This window comes from Eucalyptus grandis, chromosome 1 (assembly GCF_016545825.1).
Source record: "Eucalyptus grandis isolate ANBG69807.140 chromosome 1, ASM1654582v1, whole genome shotgun sequence".
Classification (NCBI taxonomy): domain Eukaryota; kingdom Viridiplantae; phylum Streptophyta; class Magnoliopsida; order Myrtales; family Myrtaceae; genus Eucalyptus; species Eucalyptus grandis.
The window spans coordinates 15341728-15359124 of NC_052612.1; the positions used below are offsets into that span (position 1 = coordinate 15341728).

General features: G+C 41.0%; 1 protein-coding gene and 1 pseudogene across 2 annotated transcripts; both read left to right on the top strand.

Moving 5' to 3' along the window:
* Positions 1-3290, top strand: LOC104454607 (protein Jade-3-like). Of its 2 annotated transcripts, XM_039310356.1 has the most exons (7): positions 1-398; positions 771-851; positions 917-1165; positions 1298-1544; positions 1651-1881; positions 1961-2173; positions 2767-3290. In XM_039310356.1, the coding sequence occupies exons 4-7, from the start codon at positions 1356-1358 to the stop codon at positions 2776-2778; spliced, it is 645 nt and encodes a 214-aa protein (XP_039166290.1). In that variant the 5' UTR covers positions 1-398; positions 771-851; positions 917-1165; positions 1298-1355; the 3' UTR covers positions 2779-3290. The 2 variants fall into 2 exon arrangements, with proteins under 2 accessions (XP_039166290.1, XP_039166297.1); XM_039310363.1 differs by lacking the exon at positions 771-851.
* A 10275-nt stretch (positions 3291-13565) lies between these two features.
* LOC108960250 lies at positions 13566-15145 on the top strand (annotated as a pseudogene).
* The last annotated feature ends 2252 nt before the right edge of the window (positions 15146-17397 follow it).

Below are 17397 nucleotides of genomic sequence, written 5' to 3' on the forward strand. Positions count from 1 at the left end.
TTGTTTCACTCACAGTTCTCTCTCTTCGCCCGTTCGTTCTCCGCCACCGCCGGTCGCCCTCGACGCTACCGCCGTTGATCTCTCTGCTCGAGGGTCGAGGCCACCTCCGCTCGCCCTCGACGGCACCGCGGCTGACCCCTGGCTCGCCGTTTGCCCTCGATGCCACCGTCACTCGCCCTCGACACCACTGCTCGCTGACCCCTGCTCGAGGCCACCTCCTCTCGCCCTCGACGGCACCACCGCTGACCTCTGGCTCGCCGATAGCCCTCGACGCCACCGCTCGCTGACCCCTGCTCGAGGCCACCTCCTCTCGCCCTCGACGCCACCGCCGCTGACCTCTGGCTCGCCGATCGCCCTCGACACCACCGTCGCTCAGGACACCGTCGCTTGATTTTTGAGTAAGTGGAGATTTGCCCGTCTAGCAACATTATGCACTCGTTACTTTACCGATTTCACGTTTGCACAGTGGAACACACGCCAAAGTGACTGTCTTTTCATGCCTATGTAGTTAATTTGAAATGATGTATCTCGTTGACTCATGGTTTATTGGAAAAATTTATATATCAGGACTATTTTGCATGGGTTGGGTAATTTGCTGAGCCAATCTCTGTCTTGGGTGGTTTTTTTTTTTTTTTTGGGGGGGGTTAATGTCATAGAAGTTGGAGAGCGAATTGGTTAAGCCTATTATAGTCCTTGTAGGACATCAGAGAAACAACTTAATTAGAATTAGACGGACATCTGAATTGATAGATTTCTTTTTCTCTTTGCAGGTTGGGTTGTTGAGGAAGAATCTCCTTTTGGAAAACTGATTGCTCATTTTCTGTTAACTGTTAGTGAAAATGAGAATGATGGTAAAGTCTTTTCTGTTATCTGCTAGCATGTGTTTTTAAGGTCTTACAAATATTTGACTTTGCAGGTTTAAAGGGAGGAGAAACCTCTCGTGTTGGTTCCTCTTGTGGTGCCAGTGTTTGCTACAATCACCAAAATGGGCAGATCATTTGCAGCACGGTAAAATGTAAAGCAGATGGAGAAGAATCAGAAAGTTTGGTCAATGCTGGTCAATCAAGAGTGCTAGGGATGTCCCCAAATGATGAAGTGGAAGGAGAGATACTCTATTTTCAACGTAGATTACTTGGCAATGCAATTGCTAGAAAACAATTTAGTGGTTTGTTTTTCTTCTCCTTTATCTGATTCATTACTTGGTTTGATTATGAACTTTGTTTTTCTTTAATATATCTTTATCAATTATGGAACCATGACCTTGACTAACTGTTTCCTTTTTGGAATGCGCACGCAGATAATTTGATTAATAAGATTAGAAGGGATCTGCCACAGGAGATTGATTCAGTCAGCTCATGGTCAAGACTCAAGTATGGGATACTGTGCTTGTCAACAAATATCTTGGTGATCTCCGAGTGGCAAAGAAGCTGGGTAGGAAGGAGCGGAAGCACAAAGAAGCCCAGGCTGTTCTTGCTGCTGCAGCAGCTTCATCTAGGATTTCTTCACTCAGGAAAGATTTGCTTGATGGATCAGCAAATCGGGAGGTTATTGGCATTGTCTTAGAAATTACTTTAATGGTCAACGGAGGGGAAAATGATGGTTATTTTGGATTTTGGTTATAATCTTCATTATAATTTCTTGTCTCTATAGAATTTGGGGAAACTCAACTCTACTAGTGGAAGGCCTGGTTATTGTTCTCAACTTATGCCACGAGCAAGGGAGATAGTTCCTAAAGTGGGTGTCCGCAAGGATTCACTGGAACGGCATTCTGGGTCTATTCAGTCAGCATTGGATTTTTCCAAAGATCATCCCAAATCATGTGATATCTATAGTCGGCCTGAGACACTGATGAATCCTATTTTAGTCTGTTCAAGTTGCAAGGTTTCCACCTTGAGTTTTTCCTTTTCTCCAAGTAATCTTAGTTTGTTGCCTTGGATTTGACAGGCTTCTCTGGTAACAGGTTTCTGTGCACATGGATTGCTACCGAAGTGTCAGAGAATCCACTGGACCATGGTACTGTGAATTATGTGAAGAGTTACGGAGTTCTGGAGCACCGGCTGTTGATTTCTTGGAGAAATTTACGTCTGCTGCCGAATGTGCTTTATGTGGAGGCAACACTGGTGCTTTTAGGAAATGCAAATATGGTAAATGGGTCCATGCCTTCTGTGCTGAGGTGAATGGATTTTCTTTTGTGGTTTCTGTGGATATTTCCTTGTTAATATTTTTCTACAGATGGGAATTTGAATTCTATTTTGATTATTTATGCTCTTGTTTATGTGGAGGCAACACTTGAAAATTGGGTTTGCTTTGGCGGTAGTGTTGATGGGGGATGCTGGATTTGGTTATGAGGGGATGAAAAACTATGGGTAAAATTTTCTTAGAAAAAATGGGAGAATTGAGAAAGCAGATTTCAGCAGATATCAAGAAGCTGGGGTCTGTTTCTCTTGTTGCATATTAATACGAACTGGAAGATCCAATTTTCAAGTTCATGTGATTGATAGTGGAGTAGTACAGTTAAGGCTTTGAATGATCCATTTCAGTTTGATCTTTTTATTGAACATTGTAAGTCACTCATGAAAGCTTGTGTCCTGCATCTTCCAGCATTGCAAGCATGATATGCTTCTTAGCTACCTGTACTTAATGCTGCAAGCTGTATACAAGTGTAACATGCTTATGTCCTCATGACAACTTTTTGCTAAATTTGCAATATGTTCTTATGATATCAATTTTTGATACCAGTGTACGTTGTCTTCTGTGCAAACACAGTATGCAAGCTGATTGAACGACATGAGCTGGAATGCCAACTATTTGAATTTGATGGCTTAAATTCGCCTCTAAAACTGCAAGTACTTTCGGCCAGAGATAGTGACTGTGACTGGAGAATCACTCCGGACTTCTGTTTACTATGAATTATTGGTAATTAATTTGCTTCCTTGCTATTCTGCTGGCTTCTGGCTTCAGCATGCTCTGTATTGTATCCCTGAATTAGTGTTTTGTCGTCTTTTATCAGATTGGTCATCTCGAATGCTGCAAGCAATGAGGTTTTGCAAGCTGCTTTATCTGGGCATGCCCTCCTCTGAAAGGGGAAGATTACTTGTTTTATTGTCATCCTGAAAATCAGAAAACACCACATAATCAGAAACTGCAGAAATGGTTTGTCCCATTTACCTTTCTCCTTCTGCAGTTGTTTGTTCATCAATTTGTTCATGTACATGCCTTCTCAAAAGACTATGCCCATCTTTTTCCCACTGATTATTCTGTTATTCTTTTTTATTTTTTTGATGCTTTTTCTCCCAAGGAACTATTTTTGGCAATTTATGGACATAGAAGCTTTGGTTTGTCTCTTTCCTTCTTTGTTATGGTTCAAATCTAAAAATGAAAAAAAAAAAAAAAAAAGAACCTGTTGGAACCTAGAACCGATCCTGGAACCTGTGACAGGGTAGGTTCCAGGTTCTTGGTTCTGACGGGTAGATTCCAGGTTCCAAAAAATGAGGAACCTGTACCCGAGGGTAGGTTCCAGGTTCCGGTCGGAACCTGTAAGGAACCGGGAACCGCTCACCCCTATAAGCTGCGCCGGCTTTGACGAGTGGCGCCACGTGCCGGCGAGTGCACTCACACGCTCACAGGCGTGGCCATGTAACCCCTGAAGGTGATGGGCGACGTCACTGATGACGTCATCGGCTGACTCGGCCCACTACTTCGTTGCGCTGACGTCATTCCCAACGGGTGACTTGACTCGGGCTGACCGGGTTGACCTGACCAGGGCTGGTAGAGTTGACTGACTCGATTTGACTGTTGATTAGTCGGATTGGTCAATCTCGGTTGAACCTGCATTCTAGGCCGATTCAGTATGCCCACGTGTGCAGCTCACGCGTCGTGCATTCCATCAGTGCGTGAGGGTGTGTGGAGCGTGCTCGTATGGAAATTTTCTACACTATGATGTGTTTACTTGACATGTTTGATACTTTTAAGGATATGAAAATAGACGTGGAACCTTAAAAACCTGGATTTTGGGGGTATTTTTCATGTATTTTTCTATGGTTTTGAAAATATGTTGCGAGCTCACATGTTTATCATCACAAAGATTGTGTAAAGTATTGATTCATCAATAATATATATAAGGTTCATCATATATTAATGAATGAAGTAATGTGATTGGCATGACATGTGATTTTAGTGACAAATTGTCCTTGTTATTAGGTCTAAAATCACATGTATAAGGTAAATGTGAGTCATAAAGTTTATATTCCTAATATAAGAGAGTTTCAATGGTTCAATTGGGTTGTGATTGTCAAAGTAGTATGCTTGATCGGATTTGAGATATATCGGTCTCATATTGTGATAAGATGTTTCATGTTTTAATGTGTGATCATACTTCCAAAGGAGTTGATTGTGTATTAGTTCGTGGAGGGATATGGTTGAGGAGTGACTAACCCTAGTGGTTCATACACTTAAAGGTGGTGAACTCATAAAAGGTTTCATGGCTGCCGTCATGTGGAGAGTATACAATTGCATCATGTATCCTGCCAAAAGATGTTTATATTACAATGCGTGTAGCTCTCAGGATGTATACTTATAAGGTTTTCAAGTCACACAGTATTCACATGATGCCAATTGCATACATTACTTGTTATTTAGTCACATTCTCTGTAATGGCAACTCCATTATGATTTGGGTCTTGCTTGGTCAAATTTTAAGTAGTGAAAAGATGATTTTTCTATTTGGAATGAAGCTAGTATATGTTCATATTGATCTTACTAAGAATAAGCTGACAATCTCACTATTAATGATATAGAATTAGAAAGCATTTTTTGGCTGCTTGGGAAAATAGTATCTATAAGCATTTCATTTAGGAACACTTGAAAATGATTTATCAACTAATTACACTGCTAAAAGGATGATGGAAACCTTGGTAATTTGAAATCATATCTTGTCTAATGCCGAGATTGGGATAAATGCAAGGATTGTCCAACATGAGGTGTGATGATTCTGATAAGGTTAAGGATTACGTCATAATGATGGTAGATTTGAAGTCAAAAAATCATACTCATAAAGGAACTCATGAAACCACCGGTCATTCTGATAATCTGGTCTCAAGATAGCACTCTTTAAGAGAAATGGTGTCATTTACTATTTTTGTCGAAAGAAATGACGCATAAAGAATACTATAATGAATATAAAGCTTAGTTGTCCAAGTGCGAGCTTGCAGTTAATCATTTCTTGGCATTCATTTATGAATTCAATTCTTATTGAAAGCCTAATTCGGTTCTTGGTTGCTAGATAACATTGCAACAAATTATGTTGTTTACTATAAGGAATTCATAAATCTAAGTAAGCCAAATCAGGATGAATCATAACTCATCATGAGAAACAACATTTAATGTCGAGTTAGTGAGAGATGTTGTTTTGATTCTGGATTCTGGATTCTAGTTTGCATTTTATGTTGAGAATTACTTTTATATACCTTCATTTGGACGGAACTTAATTTCTGTATCATGTTTGAAAGTGTGTGGCTATTCTTTTGAAGTAAAGAGCAGTGTTATTTTTATGTTTTTCAATTCAAATAAAGTTGGATGCTGTAATATGTCAAATGGCTTATACTAATTGTGCTGATCTCTTGACGATATGTACGTTGTTTTTACAGTTGAAAAGATTAATTCCAATAAACTTTTACCTAAAGAACGGTTTGATGCATTGTGACATAAACGTCTTAATCATATATCTAGAAAAGAATAGAAAACTGCAGTCTAGATATCGTAGTACATAGCCTTTTTAAAAAAAGGAAAACTGAATTCTAAAGTCCTAATCTATTGGAAGTCACACACTAATATTAGTGGACCATATATGATAATGTTATATAGAAATTTTCATTTCAACACAATAGAATCATACAATTTCTCCTTCTTGGGGCCTACAAATGACAATAATGTGTTTAGAGCACTTTGAGCATCTAACAAATTCCTATTATAGCGCTAATTCCAACCTCACAAACATTAAATTGAAGGAATGAGCAAATTTAGTGATACCTAAGTAGTTGGTGACAAGAGTTTCCATATTGATGTGCCAAAATCCCAATTCGGCAATTATCGAATTAATAATTGGATTTCACATTCTAGTAAATCCACCATTAGTTTAGTATCAAAATTCAACATATAATAGCTGAAAATCGCTGAATGCATCACATTAACTAGGCTTTAAATGTACTCTTATGTGTCAACTTCAGATCATAAACCCATGTCAAGTTCATATTCATCTCGCAAGACATCACGCTTTTTTCAATATTAAAGGTAAGCTAAACAATGATGTTTTTTTTTTTTTTAATTCATATTTTTTCCTATCGGAATTAGGCTTTGTCAAAAGATCCACTTTCATAAATGTGGAATCAAAGATATCATTTCAAGGATACTTCTACACAGTTCGGTAAGAGAAAAAAGGGGAACGACCCCGCCTAATTGACGGTGGCCTAGGCTTTCCATGAACTTTATAATTTTTTTATTAATATTAATCAGCCCATTACATGTCATTTTGTAACCTTTCTTATCAGAACGTAATTTCCTTTTTGTCGTGGTAAGTTCTATAGATCCTATAATTCGTAATAGTCCACACAAAAAGAAGAAGAAAAAAGTCATCTAATGAAGTTAACAGTATTTTCCTTTTCCTGTTACCAGTAAATTATCTAATGAATGGTAAATTTCATTTGACACACACAGTTGATCTCATTAATAGTAAATTTAGCTGTAAAATATTCTTCTATAACTTTTCTTTAGAAGGTGTAATTTACCATTAAATTAGTAATTTGCCTCAATTACTAACAATTTTTTCAAGGCAAAAGCTATCAAAAATCTCAAACTATGCCCACTGTAACACATTTATCATATATATATTTTTTCTGTAATATCAAAAATCTCAAACTTCTTACCAAAAAATAAAAAAATCTCAAACTTATACATGTGTGTTACATTTACCCTCCATCAAGGTTTTGTCAATGAGGATCATGAAAAATCTACCTACATGGATGCCAAAAAGCAAACGGTGTTGACATGGCGTCCACGTGACTTAAGTGAAATAAAAGTGACATTATTTGGACTTCCTCTGACGAAACCTTGATGGTGGATAAATGTATAGCATAAATATAAATTTGGAATTTTTTTTTATCACAAGAAACACTTAAGGATAAATGCGTCATAGTAAGCATAACTTGAGATTATTAATGTCACAAAAGAATTCAAAGTAAATATGTTAAAGTAAGTATAATTTAGGATTTTTAGTGACTTTTTTCCTAAGTGTAATCCAAAAATCCAACATAGAATGTAGACCAGCCACGTAAAAACACTTAGTAGGAAAGTAGAAATTCCCTATTTTTCAGAAATTAAAATAGAAAATGGAAGCATCTTAGTTCCGAGGTCAGTTCACTTGTCAAAGTTCTTTCGGCTAAAAAAGAGAGAAAGGGAGAAGTAAATGGAAGTGAGAGAATCGTGTAGAGCTAAGCGTCAGTTAGGGCTCTTCTTCTTTGTAGCTTTGGTTTGGTTGTGGGATCCAATCATCATAGAGGATGTTTTCGTCCATGACTCTACTTCAACAAAGCCTTCACCTCGCGTTCAATTGCCTTCTTCTTCCATGGCCGCAGCGAAGACCTCCATGCTCCCCAATTTGCGATCCCACCTTCTTCAACAGCTCATGATATCATGATGAGTTCAAGGGGAAGTCCTTCATTAGGTATTCTTGGCAATGACGTTGACAATTTTTTAATAATATTATAATATTTTTGAATTTTGAATTTTAAAATTTTTCTTTTCTTTTCTCTTTTTTTTTTCTTTTCACCGTTTTCCCTTCGTTGGCCATTGCCGGCTTACCCTCGCCAAACCAAGTGAGGGCTGCTCTCGCCTAGGGTTGGTGACCTCCATCGGCCATCAACAAGGCTTGATGATGGTTGGTCAAGAGAAAAAAAAAAGAAAAAAAATAAAAAATTCAAAAAATTAAAATATTATTAGAAAACTTAACATCATCGTCAATGGTGCCATATAGGATGACTAGCATTCATTCAGTGATTTCTAGCTAAAATTGGCCGCATAGAATAAATTAGCAAATGTAAAAAGATTTATGACTCAATTGGTAAAATTAAAATGTTTATGATTTAATTGGCAAAAATGCAATAATTGTAGGACTTTTTGGATAATTTTGCCTCATCCAAGATAAGACTTGTAGCGACCAAAAAAAAAAAAAAAAAAGCGTAGGACTTGCACTTCATTTATCAACCTTTTTGGCTCCTTCTTTGTGCAACCGAGCATGGAGTTAGAGTTTAAAGTCGTAGTTCACAAGTTTGTCTCACCCTTCCGAACCTTGTAAACTCAATACTCTAGCCCATTGGTTCACTCAAGTGACATGGTCTGTGATTCTTCCGTACCCGTGAACCCTTGGGAGTGAAGCTTGGGGTTATCGAGTGAAGAGTGAGGACAGAGATGGGATGAACACAATTGGTCCATGAGAGTGGCGCAGGACGGTTGGTGTTAGGAGTTTTAGGATAGAAGAAGTATATTACTTAGGAGCTCTGAAGGTGGGGTTGGCCTCCCGTGCACAAACTGGTCGGGAGCTGATGCCACTCTCCTAATGAGGCCAAGGCAGGTCGAAATCAGTTGTTGAGTCTAAAGAGGATTGTTGTCTCGCTCGATGGACTAAATGCCCGAACAAAGCTGAACGTGGTACAATCTCATATAAAAAAGCTATTCGCTATATTGTTCATCGGAACAACTATAGAAGAAAGGTTGGCCTAGCGAGTTCTGCTCACCAGGCGCCGCATGGGTTGATCCGCGGCCAAGGAAATTACCGACCCATGACAATTGGTATCAGAGTGGGGATCCCTCCAGTAGGTGGGTGATTCGAAGAAAAGCCTGTGGTCTTCCCGGTCCTATGAGGACGGAAAGTCATCGCCGGGGCCAAAGGGGCTCAAACAATGTACGGCTCTCGTCTAGCTTTTGGGATGGCAATGGGGGCATAGGAAGGAACCGAATTGTTCGTTGAATGGGGATAACATTCTTGGATCAATGGGCGAATCTTAAGACGAGGTCTGCGATCATGTTTCCACCAAGGGGACACTCTGTTGACTTGCTGAGATCATGAGGAGCTTAGTAGGCGAAAGAAGGTGCTGCCATAGGGGTGTAGTTGGCTAGGGGTGCCACACTTGTCGGGAAACACAAGTGACTGGAGATTCGCGAATAGCTTTGATTGGGGGAAGCAAGCAATGGAGTGGAGTGATTGTTTTGTTGGGCGAGCGTTGCCATCTATGTAAGTCCCATGGAGTGACCTTGATGGTTAGGGAAACATAGGGAAGTGACATAACAGCCCGCAATGAGGGCGTTGCGAAATTGAGTGGGAGAGTTTGACACGGTCCGTGATTCTCCTGTGCCCGTGAACTCTTGGGAGTGAAGCTTGTGGTTATCGAGTGAAGAGTGAGGACGCTGAAGGGATGAACACAACTGGTCCGTAGGAGTGGCATTAGGACGGTTGGTGCTAGGAGTTCTAGGATAGAAGGAGTATATTACTTAGAAGCTCTGAAGGTGAGGTTGGCCTCTCGTGCACAAACTGGTCAAGAGCTAATGCCGCTCTCCTGATGAGGCCAGGTTAGGCCTAATGTGATGGCCCAAGCGTGAGGGCGCGTCTCCTATCCCACATCGCTTAGGGGGGAGTCTTGGGGCTAGTTTATAAGGCTTAGGTTCCTCTAATCTGTGTGACGCATTTTAAAGCCGTGAGGACTCAGTGTCCAAAGCGGACAATATTACACAGTGGGGCCCGGGGGCCACAGCGAGAATGATGTGCTCCCAAGGGTGTCAGAATGTGACGGCCCAAGCACGGGGGCGCATCTCCTATCCCACATCGCTTAGGGGGGAAGTCTTGGGGCTAGTTTATAAGGCTTAGGTCCCTCTAATCTGTGTGACGCGTTTTAAAACCGTGAGGACTTAGTGTCCAAAGCGGACAATATTACATAGTAGGGCCCGGGTCGTTACACCGAAACTAATTGTTGAGCCTAAAGAGGATTGCTGTTTCGTTTGATGGACTAGACGCCCAAGCAAAGCTAGGCGTGGTATGATCTTGTATAAAATAGTTATTCGCCGTATTGTTCATTGGAACAACTATAGAAGGAAGGCTAGCCTAGTGAGTTCCGCTCGACAGGCGCCACACGGGTTGATTCGTGGCTAAGGAAACTATCGACCCATGACACAAGCCTGTTGCAATGATTGGTGCACAATTGATGATATACATATATGCTCGATGAGGCCAACCTCTTGTTTTGAAAAAAAAAACTTTTCCTTACTAGGCCAAGAACTTTTTATTGTTATGTCAAGATATTTACCTCACTCTCGCACTCGTGTCCGAGTTTAGGTTCATCACCGCATTAGCCTGCTAAGTGCGTTTCCATGCCATGGGTACCAAACTAGGCTCACCTTTGTTGCTTGCTCATGCGTATGCTTGCTTCGGCGTTTTCATGTGCCTCGATTCGGATTTTTATGATGTGCTCAGCGGATTACTCATTAATGCTCGATCGGACTCACTTTGTTCTCTCTCTTACTCTTTGCTGTTGCCAATGCATTGTTTTGAGCAATTTTGGTGATTAGTGTTCGTTCCTGTTCGTCGAGAGAACTTCACCATCCGAATATTTTTGTTGTTCATTGGCAAAGATATTTGCTTCAGGCTGGGACTGGAGGACTTCTCCCATCTTACTCCATAAATTAGGAGCAAGTAGAGAATGTCTCCATCCAGTTTTGGCCGGATGAAGTGCGCGTACTCTTTCGTCTTTTCCCCTTCAGTTTCCTTCCACCTAAGCTACCTAGCTACTTCCATTTAAATTTACGAATGTTTCAATTCTTTAATCACGAATATGATATTATTACTGTCCAGTTGTTGATTATTTTTGTTATTCTCAAGTAAGTCGAGTGTGCTTTTTATGTATACTTGTCCCCCTCCCCTGCCAAGCGATGATTGTCCTCTGTTTCTCTGCATGTGCTGGCATTTGCATCAGGAGAACATTGAATTGGTAAAAGAAAAAGTGGGAAATGAAAAGAATTAAAAAAGAAGAAGATAGGGAGTAGTTGAGTGTGGACGGGTGAACCGGTAGAAAGCGAAAAACAGAGAGAGACCGAGGAGAGAACTCGCGAGGAAAGAAGGGGGGAGATTTTGAATGCCCGTCTCCATTTGTCGCGGATGAAGATGAGGCGTGCTTTTACTTTTGCTTTGGTTGTTAAGTACTATGTCGGAATCTTAGACTCGAAACCCAGCACCTTAAAATCTTTGACTGAATCAAAGATACCTTTTTTTCTATTCTATTCTTTTCTTTTTTTATGTCGGAATACTTTTTTCTCCTTTATTCCATGATCTATGCTTTCCTCGAGCTACCCACTGTGAAAAATTAGCCAAAATTTTGACCAAATACGAAATTATTGAAATTTTACTCTTTTTTTTACATATTTGATTTACTCCCTGATTTATGTGAAAAGTTCACAAATAACATTAAATAATTTAAAATTTTAGGGACCAAATTGAAATTGAGTTAAAGTTCATGAATCACATTGAACAAATTGAAAGTTTAAGAGCCACATTACATATTTGGTCAAAATTTGAGGACTATTAATGTCATTTTCCCTGTTATTTCTCATCAACTCCAATCTGTGTTCTCATATTCTTTGAAGGAAAACCAAAACCAACATCAAAAGGGGGAAAAATTAAGGAAAAACAAAAAGCTAAGAGAATCTCAATCATCCATCGCATTAACAAGTCCTGATCAGACTTGTTTTCCGATGATCACAGGTACCAGCACAGCAATGTGAGCGTGAAATTGATGAGCCAAACGGAAGATGATAGATCTGCGACCCAGGGGAGAGAAGACGATTTAAGAGGAAGCTTTTTAGCCTTGTGGTGGGAGCTCTGAGAGTCAACACGAGGAGTTGAAAAAAAGTGAAGTGAGGCTGTCATAAGATCAGACGCAGACCTGTAGACAATCAGGTCGGAGATTAATAAAGGCAAGTTCGATCAATCGTAAGTAGTCATAGCCGAGCTTGATGACTCAAGCACCCCACGTCGGCCGTGGCTGCGAGCTTAGTTAAATTGGAGTGGCCATGGCCCCAAGCGGTAGTGGCCAGAGGCCGAGAGGAGTGGTTTTAGATTTTTAGCTTTTCTCATTTAATTCTTATCCTTTCTTTTTTTAATCCTTCTTCTCTTTTTTCCCCATGTGGCACCTATCTTGTTAGAGTAATAAAAAAGTATTTTTCTTTAACCAAAGTAGACAGAGTTGACAAAACACTTGATTACATCAATTTGAGAAGATTCAAAATTTAATTATATTTTTTTTTAAGGTTCGGGACTTCTCTATATATTAGCTTTCTATCTAGTGATTGTATTCTAAAAAGAATGAGATATCAAGTTTTTTTGTTCAGGAAGGTAGGCATATATATGGTTCTTTCTCCTCTGTGAGAGCTTTCCTCTTAGTTGGGAGCTTTCCCAGCATCACAATGTTTTCTTTCAGCTACCTCCGTGATCGTTGTCCCCTATTCTTCTTGATCATCCGTAATCCTTCTATATTATTATTAGTTATTTCCATCTGCTTTCAGTTTTAGTTAACAAGCCTATTGGCATTGTTTCATCGCCTTAGTTTCCCCACCACTACACACTGCCCCTATCAACCGTCCGACAATATTTCCCAGTTGATTCTCTGTTAGTCCATTTCTTTTTTCTCATTACACGATGGCTGTAGAAGTTCTCTTAACAAACCCAAGCATCTCTGGTGGACGATCTTCTAGGGAATCATTTGGCTTGGCGCGAGTTGATGATGAGGAAGGTTGAGATGGTTTTGACTGAAGGGAGTTTGTCGGAGAAGTAGTTTAGTCGAGCTGCTTAGCTAATGTTTCAAGGAAAGGGGCTGGTATGGGTGAGATTACCATAAACCCTCAAATGAGAATATGTAGTTGGGCTCTTTTTATGGTTGGCACCAAGATAATATATGCGGAAGAGAGAATTGTATAATTTCTCTATATTTAATAACGAAAAATACATTGGCCTATTTATAATCTTTACAAGATGACTGTTTAAGGTAACATGATATTGTAGCATCAATTACAATCAATCAAGATAAATAAAAAATATGCATCATCAAATGGAGATGATGCACAATTTTTGATGATGCACAATTTTAAGAAATACAAGAAATCATGAAAGTTATAGGAAATTACTTAATTATCTTTCAGTTCTTTCTAACAATATTAATGAATAGAATAATGATCTCCTTAGGCTTTATAAATATAACATTAGAATTTAATTATCACTCCCATAGATATATGATAACAATTATAACAATAATAATACTAATAACATAAGATATTGTTTTTTTTTTCTGGAAAAGAATTTGCTATGTATCATGATATCAACAGTAACTCCTACGCGCCGCGCGTGGGCATGGCTGGATCCCGCGAGACGTGGAAATTTCGCCCCACCTCCCACTCATCTTCCTTGCCTTTCGCACCTGCTCTGCGCTCCTTTCCTCCCTCATCACAGAGCAAAGCACAAGACCTCTCTCATCAATGGAGCGTTCCGCTTGGCCTAAGAGCCTCTCCTCCAGCGGCAAGCGCGCGATCCGGGAGCTCTGTGGCCAAAATCCCAAGAAGCTCAGAGATGCCTTCGACGCTCACTCTCAAACTGGCGATGGCCTACGGCAGCCCTTGTTTGCGGGAGATCTGGTCGTCCGCGTCCTCGGGTCGTTCAGCAGCAACACCCAATCCCTATCGAGCGGGGCTGAGTCCTATGAGGTCTCGCAGCAGGTCCCGAGCAACGCCTGTGTCATGTCCGAGGTCTCTAAGGGAAGTGAGAGCGTCAAGACCCCCGTCCGGAGACTCCAGAGGTCTCCGGTGGAGAGCGTCGAGACCCCGTCCAGAGGTCATCGGTATCCATCTTGGGTGAGCAGTCGCTAGTTGGAGGCTGCGACGGCGATATACGAGGGCAGAGTAGACGTGGCTTGGGCGATCCTAGCGCGCTTGTCTGCCGTGCCGAACCCCATGCGTGATTCAGAGCAGAAATTGAAGGGATACATGCTGTCTGCGCTTAAATCGCGCGTGAGCCCAGTCTATTACCCCCCCTCCCGTGGCGGAGTTGTTCACCGAGGAACATGTGTTGTCGGTTTATTCACTTTACGAGCTGTCTCCTTGTTTTAAGCTCAGTTTCACGGCTGCCAATTTCGCGATTTTGGAAGCTGCATCGGAGCAGCCCTCCACTAACAAGCTCCATGTAATTGATTTCGATTTTGGTTGGACAGGACAGTACTACGATCTCCTTCACAGGCTGTCCATGCGTCAGGAGGGCAATCAATTCACCCTCAAGATCACGGCGCTCGCAGATAGCATCATCGGTGCGGAGAGGCTCAGGATGCATGGGCCTAACCTGAGTTTACTCGCGGCCGGGAAGGGAGTTAGGTTAGTAGTCAACGTCGTGAGGCAGAAGCTGAGCGAATTGAGCCGCGACTCGCTGGGCTGCAAGCCCGACGAGGTGCTGGCGGTGAACTTGGCGTTCAAGCTGTACAGAATGCCGGACGAGAGCGTGTCCGCGGAGAACACGCGCGACGAGCTCCTCCGGCGCGTGAAGGCGCTGGCGCCGCAGGTGGTGACGCTGGTGGAGCAGGAGATGAACGGGAACACGGCGCCATTCCCGATGCTCGTGGAGGAGGCGCTGGCGTACTACGGGGCGCTGCTCGAGTCGATCCGGTCTACAGTGCCGAGGGACAGGTTGAAGCAAGAGAGGGCGGAGAAGGGGCTGAGTCGGAAATTGGGGAACTTGATTTCCTGCGAAGGTAGGGACCGGGTTGAAAGATGCGAGGCATTCAGGGAGTGGAGGGCCCGCATGGGGATGGCTGGGTTCGAGTTGATGTCACTGGGTCGACTCGTGGCCAAATTTTTGGAGGCGGGGTTCACTTTTCCCCTTCGGAAGAGATTCACGGTGAAAGAAGAGAACGGTGTGGTTTGCTTCGGCTGGCTCGGCCGAACTCTCACCGTCGCATCTGCTTGGCATTAACCAAATTGATATACGTACGTATATGTCATGTGCTATGGGTGGTGAAGGCGATGTTGATGGGGATGTGATATCTATGATGTATTGCTTTCAAGGTGTATTTCCTGAGAAAATGGGAAAAGAAGAAGAGAATCCCATTTCCCCACCCCACTTTTGGATTTGAGGGGGAAAAAACATTCTGATGCGTCGCATTCATTTCTCGTTATTCGATTTGTTTCGTTTGGTGTGTATTGAATTCTTGTTCGCACTCTTTCTTCTCTGTCCATAGCTGCTTCAGGGCTCCACCTGTTACATCATTTATGGAGGTTTGTAGTAGTTTGCAGCTTATGCATCCTACTCATACTCTCTTCCAGATTCAGCTTGTCCTCCAATGCAAGTAGCTTTTCCTCCTCTGATCTCATAATGCTTTCTTCTTACTGTACTTCCTGCAACCAAATTGAAAAGTGAACTAAATGACTATTGGAAAAATATGATGTAGGTTGATTTGCAAAGACCGAGGGGAGAACCAGCAGCACTGAACAGGGAACTTACCGTTTCTTTTGCAGCCAAGTCTGCTAAACTTGGATTTATATGTTTCTCTTTCTCATAAAACATTGATTTGGATGACATCATGTCTGTAGGCTTCTTCAAGATCCATGTCCTTCTACATAAGAAGTTGGTAAATTTCATTGGCCTTTTCCTCCTCCACTTTAAGGATTCTCATAAAACACAGCTTCTTTTCCCTTTCCTGCAACTTTTGATCCCACTCTTTTGTAAATCTTCTCTCTGTTTATAACGTGTGGCCTTGTGTGCTTCCTGCCTGCCAAAAAGGGGCAGATTTGCAACATCACTTGTTAAATATTTCTTACAGCTATAGCAATGTAAACAACGTTATCCCATGCATCACGATGCATAAAGATGCACAGGTTGAAAAGAGCATACTCAGTTTTCAAAGACAAATGCTCCCTTCAAAGTATGCTTTTGCGTGTCTCCATCTCTTGCATCTTCAAGTCCAATTGTGAACTTTTTCTTCTGACCTCCAAAGCTTGGCATCAACGTTGCCCAGCTTCTCTTTCACCTCCAATGACCTATCCTCAATTCCAATAGTCAAAGCACTCGCTTGAGCCAACTTCTTCTCAGAATCAAGCTTTATTCACTACTGGCAAAACTACAGTACAGAAAAAAAAAAAAAAAAAAAGAACAAAATTGTCACTGAGTACACCAAAGATGGACCGGCCCTCATTAGTCAGCATCAGGAGAGGGATCCTTCTCATTATTGAGAGAAGTATCCACTGGCTGTTTTCTTTTCCCTGACTTTATATTAATTAACATGAACCGATTCCATCGAGGGCCAAGAAACTAAAAGCTTCAAATTCTATGATCAAGATATACCAAAACCATTATATATTCAACATATACACCACAACCTTCTAAAATCTAAACCACCGACGATAGCTGCTACATAATGGATGCAATTGCTCTAGAGGTCCATAAATGAGGGAGCTTTCCTCCACAGCACGTAATCTCAAATGCAGCTCAGAGGTGATTGTAACCTCGAGAGTCCCTATATACATCGAAGCTGTTTTTAACTATCAATCTCAACCGTTTGAATCACAACATCAACAAGAGGTAGAGGAAAAGATTGAATGCAGCTTGGAGTTCCTAGCTCTCCATTGATGAATGCAACAAACACTTGCAAAATTTACTTCTTTTAGTGGGTCTTGCTTCAACCAAGATAGTCCAACATTGCAATTGCCAATGCTTCGACAAATGAAACACGTTTGCAAAATGCGAAACCAAATCCGATGAGCATACCCGCACTCGAAGAATAAGTGAGGTCTGGAGTCACTATGATCATCACAAAACAGCAAGCCGGGAAATGAACAACCTACTCCGAAGCAATTTATCCTTCCTTCTGCTTCTAACAATGTTAGCTCCAGTCCTTATTTGATGAAAAATACCTAGAATCACAATGCTTGACCCATCACATGTTTGACCTGTCTCCAATGTTTCACGCTAGATAGGTTGACTTTGTATTCACCAAATAAATGAAATTTTTTTTCACCGACCTCATGCAAATATTGAGGCTAATGAATATTGCCGATTAGATTCAACTAAATCAAACATGATAGAATCGTACAATTTTTCATTTTTCATGCCGACAAGTTAAAATAATGTATTCGAACTCTTTGAGCATCTAACGATTCATAAGAAAAATTACTAGAAACGTCCTAAAGCTATTGTAATTTTTCCTATTCAATCCTAAACCTTTTTTTTTTTTTTTGTCAATTTAGTTCTAGAATTTTTGCATTTGTGCTAATTTAGTCGGCAAATAAAAAAAGAGAAAAAAATGAAGATTTAATAAAAAATAAAATA

What these genes read in the sequence shown, in the direction of transcription:
- LOC104454607 (XM_039310356.1), top strand. Translation starts at nt 1,356, where the DNA reads ATGGTCAAGACTCAAGTATGGGATACTGTGCTTGTCAACAAATATCTT. An exon ending in ATGGATCAGCAAATCGGGAG is followed by an intron (nt 1,545 to 1,650) that starts GTTATTGGCATT and finishes TTGTCTCTATAG; the next exon opens with AATTTGGGGAAACTCAACTC. An exon ending in TAGTCTGTTCAAGTTGCAAG is followed by an intron (nt 1,882 to 1,960) that starts GTTTCCACCTTG and finishes CTCTGGTAACAG; the next exon opens with GTTTCTGTGCACATGGATTG.